Raw genomic sequence first — 23,073 nt, 5'->3', positions numbered from 1 at the left:
TTTTGTGATCTGATGATTCAGTCTCTCTTACTATTTTTGTGATATATTTTGCCTTTGCTATCCGTAGATGTAGCAATCTACAGATAGCAAAGGCAGAATATATAATTCAGGATCCATGCATTCAGGAACTGTCCTTGAAGAAGCTTTCAGACCCTCAGTAAGTTTTCTCCAGTTATAAGAAAGGAATACAGCAAAAGCAGTGGACATTATTCTGAGTACTGTCTTTGGTCATAATTTCTACTGAGTTGAAATAAAGATCAACTGCAGTAACTTAGCTGGAAATTTTTTTGCTGAACCAGGTTTTTAAAGAATTTTTATTGTACACCCAATAAAATGAGTCTATAATAAAGCCATTGCAATCACTTTTTCTTAGAACACTGGAAACAAACAGCTGAGTGTGACGGTGGCCAGAGTCCAACCATTACTTAAATATCATGAATTTTTCTGTCTGTTTAATTTCCCCAGTTTGCATATTTGTTCTTAATCTCATTGCTGGAAGAATGAAGAAGAAATTAGCAACACAACAAAAAAATATTTCAAGGTGTGTTTTTTGAACTGTGTAGTTAAAATTTGTAGGAATCCTATATGTTTTAGTTTTAAAGAAATTAATAAATACTTAGAATAATACAACATTTCCACTACATATGCTCCAAGTTATATACTTTATAGAGCAGAAAAAGTCTGCTATTTTCAGAGTTTGGTGACAGTTTTGTGGACCAAACATCATTATGAATTTAAAAATTAATTTTTGAGCATACATAAAATCACTCTTGTGTTTCACATTCATCTGCCTTTGTATTAGCATTAGTTATTTACTAAATGATCAATGAAGAGGGCCCATTCACAAATAACATTATGGGAATACACTGTTGAAACCTAGGCTTGACAGAGTGGGAAATAAGGCTACTGACAGAGACACAGACCCAGCTCAGCCTCTAACCCCTGCCCAAAGCTTTGCTGTGGGGTCAGAGCAGATTGCTGAGGGCTTCACCCCGTCAGAACATGAAACCGCAAAAGGCGGAGTCCCTGCTCCACTGCTGGAATGTCCTCCTGGGCCCAGCTCTCCTCATCTCCAGCCTGAGCCTCTGGCCCTCCTGCTATGCATACAGTGCTTTTAAGAGCCTGGCTGCATCTCTTCCATCCCCTCCTGTTGGTGCTGGAGGTACTGGTAAGCATGGTTTGTTTCATTGCCTTGATGTCTGGTTTCTGGACTCCAGTTTCTCTATTAACTTCTCTCACCATTACCTGCATCACTCTTACTTGAATGCAGAACCCTAACAGTGTAAAGTAAATGCTGAATTAATGAAATCTTCATGGATTTATATTTGGTCATAGGTAAGCCAGCCTAATAGATAAATCGGGGATTATTGACTTCCCTTATTCAGGACTGCAGTTATATTTATGAGCTGTCTTCCTAAAGACATACTGTGATGAAGTACTTCAAGGCAGTAGAAGGCAAAGGGTAAGGAGTCTATCCCTGATCTCTTCAAAGAGGCATATTAAATCTGGGAAATATATTTTGAGCTGTACTGCTGCCATTGCCCTTATAGTGACCAAAGGAGCAAGGAAGTATGGTGAAGCAGGAGTGGAAGGAGTATACCTTCCAGTATTTTGCCACCCTGCTTAAAATTCACTGTGTAACTGTCTTCACAGGTAGCTCATTAAAATGTGATAATTAAAAATATATTCAGTCTTGGAACCTCTCAGTGTAGGTATGCTAGATGGAGTGTGGTTATACTCTTAAGCATAATCTACCTAAGCTGCTTGCAGCCTCAGTAGGCTTTGGCTTTGTGCCTTCAATCAGTCTGGTTTATTTCTGAGATCTCCAGCACAAGCTAAGTGGCTGCATGTAGTTGTTGTTAGTTAAAATTGCAGAGAAATATCTCAAGAAGAAAAGCCCAATTGAGCAAACAAAGGAAATGTTATCTGTCACATTGTGCAGTATTTGTGGTATGTGTTTACTGCAGAAACTACACTCTGCATATTTTTGTGTGATATTGAGCTAGCAAGCAAGTTAAATGATAGCCAACTTCTGCCTTCAACTGCAATTTGGAATTAAACAAGGAAATTCATTACCATTTCCAAGAAATCATTGATGTTTGAATTATGCAAGAGAACAAGCCTCTGTCTGAATTTGCAACCAAACTCTCTTTCATCAAACTTTTTGCAAGTGGTAGAGGAAGGTCTCTACAATGTTAAAGCTCACTTAAATGAACAACTGCCTCTCTTTTACTAAAAACTCTGTGGGAAGAGTTCTGGAGTTTTTCACTACAGTTTAGAAACTTTACCCTGGACATTGCTGAGTTAAAACCTAATAAGCATATAACAAATCTCCAGAAAAAAAAAATTGCAGTTTACTGAAACTAAGAAGTCAGTCTTCGTATGTTAGGTCTGATGGTAACACTGAGTAAAAGGCAGAGAAGAAATGAACTTTGAAATGAGAACCGAACAACAGTAAAAAAACCTCTGTGAAAGGTGTAATGTGACTGTGGAATAAATTAATTGAAAATCTGGCAATTTTTGAAAAAATAAATCTGTATGCATGAAATAGCAAGTTGCAATAATAGCAACTTGGGTAAAAAGAAAAAAAACAAGATCAGAGCTGAAGTTCTAATATCCTTTTTTGTGATTGCTCTAGAAGTTAATTCAAAACCTAGATAATTATTTGCCACCACATTCTAGAAAATTAACTATTCTGACTTGATATCTCTTGCTAGGGTTACTTACAGAGAGAAAATACATTTTGAGACATCCAGGTCTGAGGTATTCTTATTCTGTGATTTGTGGCATTACGTTACAAAGTGACATCTTCAAGTTGTGGTGCAGAGGGAACAGGACTTGATGTAACTGTCCCATTACAGCAAATTCTGAGGTCAGATTTGGGGGAAGAATTAAAAAACATCTGCTCTCTTCACCCAGGAGGATTGCTGTCCAGTTCTACCCAGGTCTGTTAGGTTGAGATGACCTATCTGTCTGTGTGATCTTAAAACACTCTACTGACCATCCTTTTGCATCCTCAGCTACTAATATATTTTTAAAATATGACTCTTTGGCAGATGTTTGTAGCATTATTCACTGACTGCTCGAGATGGGTTGACTCAGTGTCATTTTTGCACCACTTTCAGGACACTGAGAAGCAAGACCAAAGAATAAACTATGGTTGGGGGAGATAGGGAATGCAAATGCTTTCATTCTGTATACTTCAAAATCATTCTTCTGTAATGTCTTCAAACTAGATTGGCAGACTCATTTGAAAGTTAATCTCAAATCTCATTTGGAATGTCTTAACTAGAAATACTCTTATTAGCTTTCTTTTTTTTTTTTTTTTTTTTTTAATAAACTGGTGAAGCATGCTAAAATTGAATTAAAGGAACTGGGTTTTTTTTAATCAGCAATTTAGGGAAAATGTGAGGAAATAAAGTTCTATGATACTAAGAAATTATTCCTGGGTGCTTGGTGCAAGCCCACTTTGTGCAAATATGACTCTGATAGAAACCCTAAATGACAGCTGTGGATAGCAATGGCTTTAATCAATGTAGATTCTGAAAGAGTCAGCTAAAAGAAAATGTCTCCTGAGGTACTTTTTAATGCATGTGCAAGATGGGTTTCTTCTGGTTTGAATGTACATTGTATTAGCAGAAAAGGAGCTCCTGCCTACAGCTGTTTCTCTCACTATTCTTTCCACATGCTTTGGAACCCTGTTATTATTCAGGTGTTGCATGATCAAAATTCTGGCAGAGTTTAACTTTCCTAGAATATTTTACCAGGTTACTACTTTATCTTTGCTGGTTTTGACTTGCACTTTATTCTGCTACTGTTTGTACTTGCGCCACCAATGTTTTTTTTTTTTTTTTACACTAGCGTAGAAGATATTTCAGTTAAAAACTGTTACTGTTACATGTAGCTGTAGCATTCTGACATATAGTCTTTCCAATTAGGTGAAAATGAAATCCTTGAAACTCTATACAATATTGCAAAGAAGAACAAGGTATGGCGGTCCTATATAGGCATGGGTTATTACAACTGCTCAGTGCCTCAGCCCATCACGCGCAACTTGCTGGAGAATGCAGGATGGTAATGTACCACATTTTATTGTAAATGTGTATGTATAAGTACACATTTGTCCCACAAACCTATTTATATATTTGTTAAGGATATATATGCTACTGTGCAGGAACTGTGTTGCTAAAGCTTGAAATTTACTTTAGAAGATGCTTTTTTCTGTAAAGTATGCTGCTAGTTTTATGACATCTGTTTACAGCTCCTATATATTATGAACTAATAAAAGATTACATGTTTGCTTTAAGGAAGTATACAGACTTACATCCTGAACAAAAGTAATTATTTCCCAACTTTTGCCTAAATTAAAACCAAATTAAAACCAGCTCCCTTCTCCACTGGTGTACACAGTTTGGGTGGAGGTAGTTAAATACTACATACTACGCAATACTAGCATCATGGTTTTCTGATGAGGAAGTAAGAAACTTCTAAGGAAGTAGAAAATTCTAAAGTCTGTTCTCTTAGTATTTAATTCTTGGTGTTTTGGTGGGGTTTTTTTTGCGGGGGGGGAGGTTGTTTGTTGGGGTTTTTTTTTTTTTTTTTTTTTTTTTTTTTTTTTAACCAGAGACCTTCAAGGGTTTGAATGTTTATCCATAAAGTGAGTTTCTGTCTTGTATGATCAAATAATTCTTTGGTGAACAGCAGTCACACTGAACTATCATAATAAGATAATTCATTTATGAAAAGGCTGAGAATATTGTACGTGATTCTGATCATCCAATTGACAATTCAGTTTCTAAAGAATTGTAACTCAGGAATGATGCAACAGGAAAAGCTAAATTTCATCTGGACTCTCACTTTCCAGCAGCCTGAATGTCACCTTGCATTTTCTCATTTAGGTTACAAGCTCCCCTATCACCAGTCACTAAGATGCTTCTTTTATGCTGTATTAAAATTAGTTACTTTACTTTAATTACTTTATTACTGAGTAATTTTTACTTTAGTAAAATCAGTATTTAAAGGTTTTATATGTATTTTAAAAAGTCCAAACAACAAAAAACCCCACAACCAAACAAAGGATCATATTACTCACTGCAAAAAGTCATTGTTAGTTAGATGTTATGTGTTTTTTATACTTTGGTTTGCCATAAATGGGTCTATGTATCTGTAGACCTCTAAGTCTTATTTATTTTTAGATTTGTTGGCTTTATTTGCCATCACTAGTAGAAAAGTTGCAGTGTTTGAAGTCAAGGAATCCATGAAATACATCTATGCAAAGTTTTATTTGACCTTATCCTTGTTCACTTTTGTGCAACATATGCAATCTAAATATTTCAGTACAGTACCAGGAAACAACTTCTTCGTTGATAGAAGCAAAGACAAGAACAGCTAGAAAGGAAGTGAAACAAATGAACTGCAGACTTTTCAATCCTGAAAAGTTATGTAGTGTAATGAAACAACTGAGAGAGTTTATCCAGGAATCTGATCTTGCACTGTCCAGTAAAGTCAAACTAGATGGCTAAAATCTAAACTATTCGATGGCTGAAGTGAGGGCTAAAAGGTGTGTTGGAGAGAAAGTATATATGTGTGCATGCATGTGTGCTAAAGCAACTATGCAGGTTTTATGGAAGCTGTTTAAGAAATCAGACTTCTTATTTCTGCTGAGTGTGTGACACTTTCCATGCTGACCCACTTCACATTGCAGCTCCACGGGAAATAGCACAAGCTCAGGTTGCTTCTGATTATTCTGTCTTCCTTACATAACTTGTGTTTGCTTTGCTTGGCATTTGTTAGAGCAACTAGAAGTCTCCCAAAGTTCAACTTACTTTATTCCTTTGCCCCCAGACATTAAATGTGTAAGAATACAAACATGTACCAAGGATGCCTGCAGTCTTCACATCTCTAGTGTAAATTATTAAACTTGTTAGTTAGTAACACTGAGAAAGTAATGAAAGCATTGCATTAGCTACATACTGTGCAATAATTACTTTTACAGAGTTTGCATTTAAATTAGTTTAAAAAGTCACTAACCATGTAGCATAGATTCAGGCAAAACCCAGAATGCAGACTAAAGACAGATATTTTATTTGAAGAACTTGTAGAGAAGTAGAATCAATTAAAATATGTAGATGCTTAAAAAATGCCAAAAACCCTTTTAAAAGGATTATTTAATTAAGTGTGCTTATGTTATTAAAAGTGTCTTTATTTGTGGAACTGTTAAGCTTCATAGTAGTTTGTGGCAGTACTGGAATTCAACGTTTCTTGCTTGACTTTTTTTCCATCTTTCTGAAATTGATTTTTTTTAGTTCAACTATGCTGGCCGTTCAAAACCATAACATAATTTTGTTTTGTAATATAGTGTACTTTCCCAGCTATGTGGAACAGGAGCTCTCTAATGCATTTCAATTAATCATAATGTTTTAATTCTTGTTAGTCTAATTTTAGTTCATTCTGCAAATTAAAATGCAAGAAATGGCTTTTAGGTGAAATAAAATGAGAAAGCACACTTTTAAAACTTTAGGTACAGAGAAATTTCTTCTACTAATCAATAAAAGTCATTTGCTCATGCAAAGGCATTTGGAATAATTCTTTCTTCTTGGTGAGAACTGAGTTGGCAGGGGGACCATAGAGAAAAGAAATCTTAATACTACCAGACTGAAAATTTATCTGGCAAACTGGACACTGGGTTTAGCTGCTGTGGAGAAAAAAAGCCCTACTGCTGGGACTAGCAAGGCTACATGCAATCTGGGACATAGTCTCACTTGTGAACTATGCAGTCATATGATGATAATTAGTTTAGGCTAGAACTGGCCAAAAATAAGGGAAAACTACAAGTTTTGAGAAATTCATCAAGATGTATGTACTCTATACATAGGTATTGCTTTCTGTTACTGTACTGAATAGTGTATGTGAATAATTCAAGCAGATGTTTAATTTAATTAGACAGTTAATACATTAGCATTCTGTATTACTCCTTGAGTTCACTTGAATATGCCCTTCAAGCTTTTGCATTCTCTTCAGACTTTTTCCTACTTACTCTCTCACCTTACTATTTTGTTGCTTCCCTCATCCTGCTCAATACCAAGTTCTCCCACTTGTTTTTAAAAGATCTTTGGTTTTTACCTTCTACTGAGTTTACACGACTTGAGCTTCCAAATACTGGGGTCTTTCTGAAAAGCTTATACCTTCACTTCATTTTTCAAAAGTCTAAGACTTGCTGCTTCCCTTTAAGCAAAAATCTGCTGTTTTCTTCCATCGCTAGAAAACAGAGGCCACAAGTGTTTGCACTTACCACTTGCTTCTGACTGCTACTCTAAATTCAGTCGGGTGTAAAGTCTGTCCCAAACTGTGTAGTCTAGTGCCCGAATTTCCAGCAGAGAGGAGAGTCTGACCTCTGGTTTTGCCTTTCATCCCTGGACCATGCTGCTTTGTTTTCTGGACTGTCACAATAGAGTGTGTCCCTTAGATTCTTGCATTTTTTAAGGAGTTGCTTATACTGCACTACTGTTTTGTTCACTAAATGACAACAGATAAAACTTACATCAGTCTGACTTCCTCTCACTAACATATATGGAAACTGTCATTTCACAAGGAGTTGCATACTTCTGAGTTTGATTCTGTGAAATGTCAAGTGCTTTTCCTCTTAAAAGGGTGGAGAAGACTTGATAAATTAAGGTCTTCAGAAACAGTATTGAAAAATTGTGGCAATATCTAGATATGATTGAACAAAACATTCTCCTTTGAATGTTGTCACTTTATTTAATTCTTCCACACTCAGCGTCTACTTACTCTGTGCTTCTCCATAATGCCCTCACATCTCTGTATTAAAAGCAATTTCTCTTTTCAAAATGGATAAACAGAATTCTTGTCCTGTAAAAAGTTAAGTCAACACCAGAAGGTAAAAATTACAATGTTTAAAGATAACTGTATTGTAACAAATTTCCATATTAATGAATTACACTTTTCTATTTATTTTTTCTGTGACACAGTTCAGTTATGTATAACTTTGTTACACATTTATTTTCTTAGACCCAAACTCAGAGCTCTTTTCCTACAGGGTTACCCAGTATACTCCTTACCAGCCAGAGGTGTCCCAGGGCAGGCTGGAGAGCCTCCTAAATTACCAGACTATGGTGTGTGATATCACAGGAATGGATGTGGCTAACGCATCTTTGCTCGATGAAGGCACAGCTGCTGCAGAAGCCATGCAATTATGTCACAGGTACTGTGTTTAAAAGTGCAGTTAAATCACAGCAGGAAGTAATTTTGGAATTTGAAGGCATCTGCCCCTCTAGGCAATGGATTAAAGTTGAGTGTGGTCTTCTTACTGTGAGCAGTTCACTAAACAGCTGGAGTCCATGTTGCCATGCCCCCAGTGAAGTTCCTAGTGTTGATGTAAATGTTTAACACAGACGTTTAAGGCCTTCAGAAAACTAAGGACATAGGAAACATTCTAGAGGAAGGAAGACTCACCCTTGTTGGAGGAAGGTTGGACTAGAGAACACTCAAGCAAACTGGACCTACACAGGTCTTGATGTGACATATCCTGATGTGTGAGGCTGCTGAGGGAGCCTCCTGATACCGATACGAGGCCACTGCTGATTGTGTCTGAACAACCACAGTGACTGGGACAGGTGCCTCAGCAGTGGAGCAAAGCAAATGACACTCCCGTCTCCAGGAAGGGGGGAAAGAATATGCGGGAAACTACCAGCCAGTCAGCCTCACCTTGATCCCTCAGTAATGATGGAACAGCTGCTAACCCTGGAAACCATTTCCAGACATGTAAAGGACAAGAAAGGGATAAGGAGTCACAAGCATGACAGGGGAAGCTTATGTTTGACCAACCTGATGACTTTCTACAGTTGGGGACTGGCTTGGGAGGGGGGGGAGGGGAGAGCAGTGGGTCTCCCTTAAATCTCCACAGAGAAACCGAAATTATGGGCTGGATGAGGTGGGACAGAGATAGATGGAAAACTGTGTGAATGACAGCCCAGGGGATGCTTGTCAGTGACATGAACTTTGGGTGGAGGACAGTTTTTATAAGCTGGGGGCAACACTGGGTCCAAGTAATGATCCGCGTGATGGGGCAGACTGTATCTTCAGTGAACTGATGATGCAGAACTTCGAGGGTCAGATGATGGACCAGCGAGTCATGGTGCTTTCCGAGGGACTTGGATAGGCTGGAGAAAATGCGTTGACAGGAGCCTTGTGATGATCAGCAAGGGCAACTGCAAAGTCCTGCAGCTAGGGGAGAAGCAACCCCTGGCATATGGGGTATATGATGGGGTCTGGCAGGCTGGAAAGCAGCTTTTCTGAAAAGGCCTTTGCGGGATTTGGGTGACACCAGATTGAACACAATCCAGCAGTGTGTACTTCCTTGTGGCCAATAGGCAATCAATCTCCTGGGCTGCACTGGAAGGAGGAGTTCTGCCACAACGCCAGGGAGGGATCCCTCCCTCTCACCCTGATGAGTCCTCATCCCACAGTGCTGTGCCCACCTCCCCTGTACAACAGAGACATGGAGATACTGGAAAGAGTCTAGTTGCCGCCCCTAGGATAGCAGCCCAGGTACTGGCAGACGCACACCTGCTGCCACTGATCCTACCACAGACACAAGGGCCTCTGTTGGCTGATGTGCTGCTCCAGTTGCTGGCACTCACTCCATTCCACTCCCTCCAGTCATTTCAATTGCTGCACTATGGAAATGTGGATCCTTTGTGTTCTGACTCCAGTGGCATTCACACACACACATACACACACAGAGAACACACAGTCCCCTTACCCATGAATCAGAAAGGCATTTAACAAGAGAGGACAGACTTCACTAGTTAGGTGCAAGAACTTCAGCAACCATTTATGTGTCCCCTTACTCCCCTATTTTGCTACAATTATTTCTCGCAGAATCACTTAACTGTATTATTTTCCCTCCAAACATGTCATAATAGGACATGTTTGCAATCCCCAAATGCTTTTCTTGTGCATCCCATAATGTCTGCTTGCCAAGTGAGGGGAGACACCCAGATGGTCTGCCTGTTTGTGTTATTAATTAATTTGAGTTCTCACGTGCCCAATGGGCTCTTTGCTCCTCTGCACTTGTGGAGATGGGTCTCTGTTGGGCTGGTTTTCCCTGAGCAGCACCTGGGAGCAGCAGGGGCGGGGTGTTATCTGTGCTCCCCCACCTGCCATTGCCTCTCTCGGGGGATGCACGGGACCTTTTATCACATCATCTGATGGACTGTGGCCTGAGACTCTTGCGGCCATGAAAGTTGAAGATGTGCATTATCATTTTTCCATCAGTGATTAAATCAAGCTTTAAAAAAGTGTGGAGTACATAATTCTAAGTTGCTACAAGTGAAACTGTTATTGGTATATCCAAATCTACTTTTGTAGATGCCTGTTGTAGCACCATGTGAAAGGGATGTGCAAATCAAGTGAAACATGAGAAATTCTTGACGATCATTGCAGAACTGTGTATCGGAAAGGTGATTACACAGCAGAGACTGTGCATTCATAGTTTTGTATGTGTAAAAATAATGATGTATGTGTAAAAATAATTTTCTAACTACTCACTAGTTCAAAGCCTCAGTGTGACATAAAATTCTGTTTATCAGAGAAAACTAGGGAATTGTCTTACCAGAATCATAGAATGGTTTGGATTGGAAGGGACCTTAAAGATCACCTTGTTCTATCCCCACTACTGTGAGCAGGGACATCTTCTTCATCTCCCTTTACCTACTTGAATGGCTGATGCTTTTTTTTTTATCCAGGGCAACACTGAAAAATCTGTATTAAAGGCCACAGTTGTATTCTTTTAAAAGAGTGTGTGTGGAGCCATTCCCATGGCTTTTGAAATTAACTCCCTATTCTGTTTCATGATCTGTTTCAATTTTTGCAACGTATGATTCTCATTTGAGGGTCTGAAATGAACTTTCTCAATGTAAATGTATCAGAAACATCATTCAATCTTACACTTAATCTGGTTATAATAATCAATGTTTTCAGCTGCCTTTTTACATAGGAAAACTAATTTCTAGAAAATAAGCTAATTTATTTCCATGGAAAACAATATATTATTGATGTGTAAACCTTCTTTTTTCTTTTTTTTAACAGACACAACAAAAGAAGGAAGTTCTATGTAGATGCCCGATGCCACCCTCAAACCATAGCAGTGGTCCAAACTAGAGCAAAGTAATGTTTTCCTCCATTTTCCACCGTATCTTTTCCCTCACACAGAATCCTTTTCCATCTCTGCCTTGTTGCCATATACCTAACATTTCTGGCCTGTGCTTTCTTTGCAAACTAAAAGCAGAAGTCTGTTATTATTTGGCATTACTTCTAGTTCAAATACAACTGCAAAGAAATTAAAGCTCTTTAAAAAGAGACTAAACTTATAATAAAAAGAAAATATTTAATTTTTCCTTTAAATTGTTGCACAACTATATACATTTGACTGTTGAATTCAGTCTGGTCTTTTTCGTCTTTTACTAGGAAGCGAGTATCTTAAGCATTCTGTTTGCTTTGCTCTGTATTTCTGATGGTGATATCTATATAGTAGTATATACCATGATGTGAAATTTTCTCAGGGTTTAGTGCTGCAAAGATGTTCAACTCTCTGTATATTAAAGAAAAGAGTCATATATGAGTCCATGAAAACATCTTGTGAAGTATCACTCCAAGGTCAGAAGTGGTTTGAATATTTTACCTTCTGCATGTTTTTGTTTTCAGTTATACAGGTGTTATTACTGAGCTCAAATTACCCCATGAGATGGATTTCAGTGGAAAGGATGTCAGTGGAGTGTTATTTCAGTATCCAGACACTGAAGGGAAGATTGAAGATTTCTCTGAACTTGTTGAAAGAGCTCATCAGAATGGGGTAAATTTTACTGGTCACACAGATATCAATCTGATGCATCAAACAGTCATATTCATAAAAACTGAGTGTTAATGAGATACTATCTCAGCTACAAGCAATTCATAACCATTACAAACATTTCACTTCAGCTCCATGCAAGTGATGTGGAACTACTTGAAAATAAATTTAAAAACCTAGCTCCCATGTAAACACCTGTCTTCCTTTAGAAGAGAGGCTGACTGCTTTGTGCATTTCTCTTCTCAGACTCTTGCCTGCTGTGCTACTGACCTTCTGGCCCTCTGTATTCTGAAGCCTCCTGGAGAGTTTGGGGTAGATGTAGTCCTGGGTAACTCCCAGAGGTTTGGCGTCCCGCTGTGCTATGGGGGACCCCACGCAGCATTCTTTGCTGTCAAGGAAAATCTAGTGAGAATGATGCCGGGCAGAATGGTGGGTGTCACAAGGTAAGGGCTCCCTCTGCCATTAAGTAAAGATTGAAGTAATATAGTCTTAGAATCCTTAAGGTTAGAAGAACCTTCAAGATCATCAAGTCCAATTCTCAACCTACCACAAGGTTCACCACTAAACCATGTCCTCTAGTGTCATATCCACACATTTTTGAGCACTTCCAGGGATGGTGATGCTGTCACTTCCTGGGCAGCCTGCTCCAATGCTTTAGAACCCTTTCTTTGAAAATCTTTTACCTGATATCATGTCTGAAGTCTCCCCTCAGAGATCCTAGCAATACATAAGAAACCATAAAAAACATCCTATGACCATCTTGTGCAGCCTTTGTGAACAGGTGACCGTGGTGTTGTACTGAGCACCCTATTTTTAAAAAAAAAACTGTGAGACTAAAAGTTTCCTTCAGTTTGAGGAAGCAAGCTTCAAGAATTCCATTTGTGTGGAACTGTCTATAGTTCTTGTGGCCTTGTGGAATGAAGAGATAACCAAAAGCAGGGTGGATTCACAGTGATGGCAGGAGGCGTTGCAAGCTAACTTTATACTCCACATATTCTGTACTGACTTTTTCTCTGTCATCCAATCTTATAAAACATAAATGGAAAGAAACAGAAAATTCAGTGAACCTCCAAAATAATCTAGAAGGAACTTAATCTAGTTCAAATTATAGTTATGGTTAAAAAAAGTAGAGAAATGGTGTGCAAAATCTGCTTCTAATAGTTGCTGGTAGTGATGTACTGTGTATTTTGATGTACTGTGTATTTTGTCAAACTAATAATAATTTTATCAAACTAATAATAATTGAAATCCAAAGTAATTGTCACAGGAAGACAACATATCTTTGTCACGGAGGCTATCCAGAAGTACTTCAGTAATCAAAATAACTAAATTCAGAGTTATCAATAAGCTTAGGAATATTTAATTTATATTATTTTTCAGTTGAAATAGCTGCAATAATCTGTGTAATTTTAAGGCAAATACCAAATTTCCCGTAGTTTGCATAGAATTTCACTGTGTGCTCTACCTGACCAGCCATGATATAAACAGAACTCTAGAGGTACTTTAGTCTTCCTCTGTTTGGTATTGCAACTGTCCTGACCTATGCTTTGTTCTCTCCAGCACCCTTTTGTCTCTGAGGATAGATAACTAGTTTCAGGTTAGCATACATAAAGTCCTGTGCCATAAATAACTGTAATTTTAAAGTAACAGAAGCAACATTTTCCCTTGTGGCTTAGAGATGCAAGTGGGAAGGAAGTGTACCGGCTTGCTTTGCAAACGCGAGAGCAGCATATCAGGAGAGATAAAGCTACCAGCAACATCTGCACAGCGCAGGTAACCTACACTTTATTTTCAGGGCTAGAAAGTAACGAGTTGAACAATGAGTTACCTACACTTTAGAGAGATTTTAGTAGAAAAAAGAAGGACATAAAAATATTCTGGTCTTTGTTAATTTGTTTTGAGTCCCCTGAATAATGGGGTCTGCTTGAAAAGAGAGTTTTACTATCTGTTTCCTTACTGTAATCCTGAATTCTTGCAGTGTCACGAATCTGTCTGTTTTGTAGCATAAACACCACCATAAACAGTAGCAGTGTGTTACAAACAAGACAGAACTCTTCATAAAGTAGAAGGGAATTCCAATGGTCTGAAATTTCCAACTCAAGGCAGAAGAAATAAACTTTAAATTTGTTAAACTAATTAGTCAAATTGTCACAAGGTGTATTTTTGTCTATGTAATTTGATGCAAGAATGTTACATCACCAAAGCAATATCTTTGTAAGAAAATACTATGATTAAGTAAGTAAGTATCCAAAATAGTTATATACTTCCACAGACCTCCAGCCAGACAGGGTGACAAATTTTTTTGCTCTTATCATTGCTTTCCTCTTGCTCTCAATGTTGTGACAGATTTTGAAAAGGTATTATTATTGACACAAGTTTAATTACTTAATATCCAGGAGATACTCTGTATTTTTTTGTACTGATCCTAAACAATGGGTACCTGTGAGACTAGCTTGACTTTTAAAGTATTTAAACATCTTTGTTGCAATAGCTGGATTTAAGTAAATGTTAGTTGCTAAAACAACTACATTCAGACAGCATTGAATTCATAACCAGGGCTTGCAGTTTCATAGAAGTATTTTGCCTTTCCCTCCTTTTTTTTTGTAGGCAATACATGAGTAGCTATAGCATCAGTTGAGGGTATGTGGTTGTCTCTGGGTACTAAAGAAACTTTCCACTAAACTTACATGAAGCAGTCTTTGCTCAGAATAACAATGTCCTGAACTGTACTTGGATCCTAGGCTCTTCTGGCTAACATGTCAGCCATGTTTGGGATATACCATGGGTCTGATGGACTAAGGCATATTGCAAGACGAGTACACAATGCTGCCCTAATCTTGGCTGAAGGTGAGTACATAATGTTTACAGAAACTGCTCTAAAATCCTTACCCCTTAAATAACACATCTTAAATAAACTCACAGGGCCGGGGCAGGGGTGTCCATCTGGTGTGTGTTCTCTCAACTTGAGAGAGGCCATTTAAATACAAAATTCACAGCTGATGTGTTTTGTGTAGTTTTGTTAATGGCATCCAAGAATTGGATGTCTGTGTGATAAGAACTTGCAGGCACTGTTTCTGTTTTCTTGGGAAACAAACTAACTTCTGTTTTCTCGGGAAGTCTAGAGGGTTAAGTCCCTAGATGGTACTGTTGAACTGCTCTTTCCCAGCATCTACTTCTTTTGATGGACCATCCTAGTTTACACACAAAAATCTGTACAGAGTATAAATAACATAGCAAAGGAGGGTAATAAATTATATTAAAGCAATAGAAACATTTCTGTTAAACTGGGTGGAGTGTTATACCTGGTACAAACATTGAAATCCCAGAGCTTTACAGCTGAAGAAAAGCACAAAATCTCTAGCAGAAAATAATGATTGCATCTGGACTATGTGTTCTGGTAGGGTTTATTTTTCCACTGATAATACTACCACTGCTGTCAGAAGGAGGTGTACAAAACTGGAATGTTTGGGACCAAGGAATTACTGTATGAAACATCCATACTTAATTTGCCAGTTTAGCCAGAAGACCTCTTGCTACTGCAAAAAACCCTAAGCTTCTAAACTTTGCCATGACAAGCTCTGTGACAGTTCATATACATTAATATCTTTCCAATCTTATTATTTTGTCCTTATTGCATTCAAATACCAACTCTGCTGTTGTATGTATGTCAGATTTGATGTATCAGAATTACCTTCCCTAGGCTCAATCTCCATTATTACTTAGGTTTGAATCTGATTTACTTGCATTTCATACACAGTAACATTTCAATGAAAAGATGGTGATTTTACTATTCGTTCCACAAGGGGTGTCTTTTGCTTTATTATGTAAAAGTATTTATTTATTAGATACATAGTACTGCTCTGCAACTGCCGCCTGAGCAAACAATACAGTGTGCATATAATAGAATTAACTTACTTTTTTTATAGGTCTCAGGCGAGCTGGTCATAAACTACATCATGATCTGTTCTTTGATACCTTGACGATCACGTGTGGATGCTCAGTCAAAGAGGTTTTGGACAGGGCAGCTCTTAGAAAGATAAATTTTCGGATTTATAGTGATGGCAGAGTAAGCAACTTTCTAAACCTTTGATAGTATGACATTTTCATTAACTTTCTAATCATTACATGTGCTAAACAGAACAAAATTATTTAAGATCTTGTAATTTGCTCAGATATATCCATCAAGTATAAAGATAATATAAAGAATGAACTTGTTAAGTGATGCACTGAACTTCCAGAAATAATGATTGTGTTTTCATTTTATGCCAGTTAAAAGGACTATCTATTTTTTTTCATGTTAAATATGTTACTAAGGGGTAGAGTGGAGATACGATAAAATTTAATGATGAAATAAAAGGTGACATCCAGAATTCAGGTCCTATGGCAGTGTTTGAAGGCAAACTGAAGTCTAAACCACACTTTGGTTGGCACTAAGGAGTCTTCACAAAGTGTAGTATGTTCTGTAAATTGGAATGGGGGAAGGGGTGTCACAGGAAAATGGGCAATTTTCCTATTAAGTAGAAAACACTAGAAAGGAGTCATGAGTCTCAAAGCTTCCGAGCCATCAGGTTTGGATGGTTTAGAAGGGTAAAGGAAGAAACTAGAAAATGTTATACAAATAAAATAAATTTATGTATCATAAATACTTATAAATATATATGTTTACATATTGTTGGGTAGATTGATTTTTTTTTTTCTCTTTTGTGTTTCTGGAAAGCTTTTTTTGACCAAAACAAATGTACTATGTCTCTCGAATAAACAGCTTTGAGTAATTACTGGTGCTTTTATCCATAGCTTGGAGTATCACTTGATGAAACTGTAAATGAGAAAGATCTAGATGACATATTATGGATTTTTGGTTGTGAATCTTCTTCTGTAAGTACATTATAGGTCATGTGGATTAAATTATCTGAATGTTTTCAGAGTTTAGCAAAAAACAAAACTGGTGTTGTATAGTGGGTTTCTGTATGATGATCATTTGCTACATATTGAGAATTTCTGATCCTCTCTTCAATAAAGAGGTGGTGTTAAATAAAGGATTTATATAATGCCATTTTCTGGTTGCAATGCTTAGATGTTTTGGTCAACTTGGACACATTGCATTTATGGTATTACTTCTTCTGTGATGGTTAGGACATGGGGTCAGTTATTTCTTTCCTCACTGGAATTTTTGTTGCATGTCATTAGTATTTAGCGTCAATACCTACAAGATGAGGACTACTGAGACATTAAGGCTACCCAGTTTTAATATATCGCTGTTGTCTTGCTATGTATACACAGATACATGTGATATTAAAGGCGGGGGTTTTACCTTAAAAGCTGACTAAATCCTGAGGTAAACTGGTTCATAAGCTAGTTCTAATGGAAGCTGACTACAAAAAAAATTCCATCAAAATATTTGACTATTTCTTTTTGTTTAAGGAGCTAATTGCTGAAGGTATGGGTGAGGAAACCAAAGGCATCCTTAGCACCCCATTTAAGAGAACTTCCAAATTCTTGACACACCAGGTTTTCAACAGGTTTGTGAATGTATGATTGCTGCTTTTAGGGAATCTGAATGTATGTTTGCTATTTTTAGGGAATCTGAAATATTTCCTTTCAAAACCAGCAATGGAGTCAGTTGAGGACAGTTTTGTACCTAGATTCATACAGTAGCTCATTACTCAAATATAATATTTCGTAGCATTTTTGTTATCCTCTCATTTTAAACGAGCAGAGCAATACTCATGAGCACTGAGGGAATGTGTCTTTCCATTAATCTGCTGCATTGTACAACCTACCATTTGAGGACATGGTATCCTTGTATTCCATATTTACTAATAGTGTTGTTGAGATAAAAATAAGCATTTTTAATCTGTGTTGCTATTAGCAAGATTAAAGTGCCAGTTTGAGAAGAACTACTTAGTATACATTAATAACTATCCTCAGTCTTCTTTTTTGTGTTCTTTTCCTTTGTAGCAGCTGGTGCAGGTGATCTGCTTGCCTTAACACTGTGTTTTGTGTTCTCCAGCTATCACTCTGAGACAAACATTGTGCGGTACATGAAGAGATTAGAAAACAAAGATATTTCCCTTGTTCACAGCATGATTCCCTTGGTAGGTATTTATCAAAAAGAAAAGACAAAAAATTATGTACTTACCTATGTATTTATGTATTTCAATAAATACTGACGTGTGTTTGTATTTTTAGGGATCCTGCACAATGAAGCTCAATAGTTCAGCTGAACTCACAGTAAGTTGCAATAGTACTGTCTCACTTGATATCCACACGAGTAAACTATCTAGCCAGTGTCATTCTAGAGAAGTGAAGCCTCCTCTTTGTCTAATACTCCAGCTGAGGAGGCAGTTTCAGAGGTAGCTGAAGTCACCTTCACCCTTTTCCACTAAGAAAATGCTCTGAAAAGCACAAGTAGGACTGCAGCAACAGTAAGAGAGTATGTGGTCTTGAAGATTCCATTTTGAACAAAATGATGAAAATAATTTCTGGAATTAGGTATCACAGTCCTGTTCCCTCAAGCAATGTTGCATTACCTAACTTCTGTCTGCTTTACAGATCTTAAAATCAAATCCTCAGAAATATGGAAAGAGTCAGATGGGACTGACAATTCATGCTTCTTTTTCAGTTTACAATTTTTTAGGATAATTCCCTTTTCCCCAGCTGAAGAATCCCAGATATCTTCATTTTTCTAACTGTTAACACATGAAGCAGAGCTTTAGCCAGGCTATTTGATTACCAAATGACATTTTGATTTGGAATGAGCTTCCTTTGCTCTCTTCCTCTTGTCTTCTCACTTTCATCTTTCACTAGTTTCCTTTGTCCCCTTTCACTACTTTCTCTCTCTCCCTTCAGTGTTTTATGTCTTGTATAATTCCTTTAAGTGAAACTAATACTATTCCAGGCAATTCCTCTCTGTTTACCCTGTGATCCCAGTTCTGTGTAAGGGTAGGTGAAACTAAGTAGTAAGAGAAACTAAGAATTTTTAAGCATATTCTTAATGTTAAAAAATAGTTACTGAAAATCATAGAATCATTTACGTTGGAAAACACCCTTTAGATTAAGTCCAGCTGTTAACCTGGCAACTGCTGAGTCCATCACTAAACCATGTTGCTGATCACCATATCTACATATCTTATAAACATTTTCAGGGTTGTTGACTTTGGCAGTTCTTTAGGGAGGCTGTTCAAATGCCTGTTAACCCTTTCTGTGAATACATTTTTTCAATATCCAGTCTTAACCTCTTGTATTACCAGTTACTATCTGGGAAGAGACCAACCCCCACATGGCTACAGCCTCCTTTCAGGCAGTTGTAGGGTTGTTGGTGGTGTGCCCAGGATCCTAGCCTCATGTGCACTGAGGCTTCTACATTTTTATGTATGAGTTTTCCCAAGACTGAAGAGAAGTTTCTTGCTCTCTATGCAAATTAATCATCATGCATAGTCTGTGCACAGTTCTGGGCCTTTCTGGAAATTGGTTGGAGGGCTTTGGAGGTTTCTGGTGGTCTTTATTCCCCTAGATCAACCTTTGGTGAACAGTCCATGCCCTCTTCTCAACCTCATTGGTGTACTTGTGCTGCACTGTGTTGTGCTGAATATGTACAGAAGCCAGACCAAGGACTGATGTCCCAGCAAAGTGTTCTACCTCCTCCTCCATGTGGCTCCCTTCTTCACTTGCATCCTATTCTTTCTTGCCCATTTGCACAGTCTGCTCTTATCAACAATCCTTAGCTGGCTTCACAGGTATCTGTCTATCAGTGTTTGAGACTTACACATTAGTCCCTTGTCTTCTAGGTTTTTGCACCATCCCATGGCTTAAATGTCAACATGGACATGGTGATCTGTTGAGAGAGGGAAAAAAAGAGCAAGAGAAAAAGGGGCAAATGTGTTCTATAAGTTACTTCTAAGCTTTGGGGGTAATTTCTTTATAATGCCCCAAATCTTTATGTGTAATCTGATTACCAAAATAAAAAGCTAAAAGGTAAACATTAAATCAGTTAACATTAGACCTTACTCAATCTCACATGACTGGCCAAAGCCTTATCAATCCAACTGTCCAGGTCACTCTGTAGAGCCTTCCAAGCCTCCAGCAGATCAACATACTTGGTGTTTGATACTTAATTGACCACAGGGCAGCTTCTTTCCTTCACAAGGTTTGACAGAACAGAGTTGTCTGAAGAGTATTTTGTCACAGCAGTCTTTATATATTTGTTTGTTTCATTTTTATAGCCTATTACATGGAGAGAATTTGCCAACATCCACCCTTTTGTTCCTCTGGATCAAGCTCAAGGGTATCAGCAGCTTTTCAAGGATTTAGAGAAAGACCTATGTGAGATTACAGGCTATGACAAAATCTCCTTCCAGCCGAATAGGTAGGAACTTTTTTTCTAGATGTTTGCATCTTTGAGAAATGATTCTAAAAACTTATCTCTAAAGAAAATGTGCAAGCCAAAAATGGAAGAATTTTCTGAAATCAATTTTTTCTTGAATGCCAGATTATTAAACTTCTAAGTAGTTGTTTTTTTTAAAAACTCCAGTATCTTATTTTGTCTCATCTCTTCTGAAAGTTTAATGATTCAGTCTTTATATTTCTTTTACTATTTTTCTGTATGAACTGAACTGAAAATAAAAATTTGGAATAGGAATAAGATGTATGAGCTGCCAGGTGTTTAATTGTTGAAACTGGTAGTTAGTGCACTAGGTTTGACTGAGGAATGCCTAAGATCTGTGTGCTCACTGGAAAAGCAGCGTTTAATGAGTACTTCTGCAGCCTGTTTACATCCACTAGCAGTTTTAATACAAAATGAAAAGCAAGAACTTACTCTACACTAAACCTGTCTCTGAAAGACCTTTTATTTTTCATGATATCCTCTTTAGTACGCATTTTGATATTAGTTTGCTTCACTGTAATCAAGCACAGAGTTCCCTGCTAGGTGCAGAAATGTGGATCCAGTCAGTCACCAGAAGGATTTAACATTGTAGTATAAACTTACAAAATGGCATAACCTTTGTCATCTACTCTTGTCATTTACATCTAGCTGTTAATTTAAGCACGTCCATTTGTAATTATATCTAGGAATGTGCTCCTTTTAATTTTCTGACACTTACCTGAAGTCATGAGAAAGGGTTAGGGCTGGACAGTTTTGAAGTTCTGTCAGAGAGGTAGCACTTCTTGGTTTCTGTGCTGTGTAACAGTGTTTGTGTTCTTGTTGCAGTGGAGCCCAAGGGGAGTATGCAGGCTTGGCTGCAATCAAAGCTTATTTAAATGCCAAAGGAGAACGTCATAGAACTGTAAGTGTCAATATTCATGCGGGGAAGAGGGTTGAGGGGGAAGTGGAGAGTTGATTCAGCAGCTGGGACTCACCTAGAGAGAAACTAGGTCATGTACTGTCACCTCTGATAGGCTTTCAGCATTCTATGCTTCCTGCCAGGATCCTTGGTAACATCTTAGAAGTTTTTACAGACAATGAGAATGACGCAGGGAAGGATGATTGTACTGAGTCTGGCTAGGGTGGACTTAACTTTCTCCACGTGCATTGTGGACAGAGCACTGTTGGTAACACAAGGGTCTCTTGGCAAATGGTGAGCAGTGCTTTCACAGTGTCACAGCTTTCTCTCTGTGCCACTGCCCTGTCCCGACCCTGTCCTGTCCCAGCAAGGAGGCTGGGTGTCAGCAAGGTGCGGGGACAGCTGGCTCTGGCTGACCAAAGGGATGTTGGTGCCATATAATGGCATGATCAACAACAAAAGTTCAGGGAAAGGAGGGCAAAGCAGGAAAGGTCATGCTTATGTCATGCTTATAGCATTTTAATTCCCAAGCAACATGCCATGTGGTCAGCCATGGGAAGTTGGGAAGTCAGGAAGGAAGGAAGGAAATTGAGATATATTTATAATTTCATCTGACACTCTCTCACTCTTGAAAGATGATGAAAAGTTGTTCCATATCCACAGTTGACCTATCATGTGTTAATTCTGGGATTATTTATTATATTATTTTCCATCCTCATTTCCTAGCTAGATTCTAATTATTTGTCCATCCTTCTCAAAAAAAGCTATTTTATAACTTCGGTTATCTTTAAAGCTTTTATGTTCCTTTTACTTTTTCTCTTCTTACTCCCTTTCTAGTTTTTGATGCAGTTGCTTTCTTTCCCACCAAAACAGTGAGATTCTTTAGTAGCAATAGGTTCAAAGCAAAAGATCACAGTTGTGGGTTGTTAAGGTGCACTTTCTTCTGCCATGCTTTAGATCTGTCTGCCTCCAGTATACATGTACTGCTTTGAATGCTGCCCCTCAGTACTGTGGGTCCTTTTCTGAACTCTGCAATCAGTCCTTTTAGTGACCTGGGAGGTTTTGTATTAACAGGATATTTGGCATTGCACTGGGTGTCTATATTATAAACACAATTATGAGTAATTTTAAATCTTAGAGAACCAGCACAGATATTTATAATATTCTGTTAGGATGACCTTTCCATACAGTGAAAACTATTTTTCTTTTCTTTAACATGTGTTCATGAAATATTTATCCACATGTACCTTCTCACTTAACCACTTGAAGTTAGTTTAGAAACATTATAATTTGGGACCACATAAAAAACTTCTTGGAAATCTGAGATCACTTAGGTCTTCTTTTTTCACACACCCATACAGTGGGCTTTAAACAGAAGGAAAAAAAGACCTTAGTGTAATACAATACACATCCTTTGAACCTGATTTTATCCTTGGCTTTGGGACTCATTTGTCTTCTCAAAATGGAAACATCACTGTCCTGGTCTCCTGGGAACGATAGTGTCTATGTGAGGAAACCATCTAAAACTAAATGGGAGTGTTGTCTTCTCTCTCTGTTTCTTTGTTGCATCCAGATCACATCAGAAGGCAACCATTCGTTAGAGTTACAAACTTTGTTTTGTGAGTAGTTTTACTCAGTGGGAAGTGAATTTAGTTTAAAATTTTATTCCTTGAAGAGTTGGCTTCCAATTGTCTGCCTGTCATCTGCCATTACTCTTATTCTGTGCAAGACCCTCAGCCTTCTCTGAGTGTGTGGGACCTTCTGTAGTCTGAAAATACCCAGAGGTGAACTGCACAGGAAAACCTGGGGGCTGCTTGCTTTCAAAAGTTACAGGAAAATCATGGTACTCTTGGGAAAGAGTAAAAAGTAATAAGAAAATAAGAAAGCCCACAAAATGTTGGCCTTTCAGCTGAAGTGCTTTTT

General features: G+C 37.9%; 1 protein-coding gene across 1 annotated transcript in view; it reads left to right on the top strand.

The window, feature by feature from the left end:
• Positions 1–23,073, top strand: part of GLDC (glycine decarboxylase) — a 38,893-nt gene that overhangs the window by 5,859 nt on the left and 9,961 nt on the right. Inside the window, exons 3-16 of the mRNA XM_012577737.5 lie at positions 3,939–4,074; positions 8,057–8,221; positions 11,110–11,187; positions 11,725–11,872; positions 12,116–12,312; positions 13,546–13,642; positions 14,611–14,716; positions 15,796–15,935; positions 16,664–16,744; positions 17,291–17,388; positions 17,880–17,964; positions 18,059–18,100; positions 20,092–20,234; positions 21,078–21,153. Of these exons, the coding sequence (XP_012433191.1) occupies positions 3,939–4,074; positions 8,057–8,221; positions 11,110–11,187; positions 11,725–11,872; positions 12,116–12,312; positions 13,546–13,642; positions 14,611–14,716; positions 15,796–15,935; positions 16,664–16,744; positions 17,291–17,388; positions 17,880–17,964; positions 18,059–18,100; positions 20,092–20,234; positions 21,078–21,153 (1,592 nt within the window). The remainder of the gene's footprint in view (positions 1–3,938; positions 4,075–8,056; positions 8,222–11,109; positions 11,188–11,724; positions 11,873–12,115; positions 12,313–13,545; positions 13,643–14,610; positions 14,717–15,795; positions 15,936–16,663; positions 16,745–17,290; positions 17,389–17,879; positions 17,965–18,058; positions 18,101–20,091; positions 20,235–21,077; positions 21,154–23,073) is intronic.

Source organism: Taeniopygia guttata, chromosome Z (genome assembly GCF_048771995.1).
Source record: "Taeniopygia guttata chromosome Z, bTaeGut7.mat, whole genome shotgun sequence".
In the NCBI taxonomy this organism is placed as follows: Eukaryota; Metazoa; Chordata; class Aves; order Passeriformes; family Estrildidae; genus Taeniopygia; species Taeniopygia guttata.
This window is presented reverse-complemented; position numbering and strand designations above follow the sequence as displayed.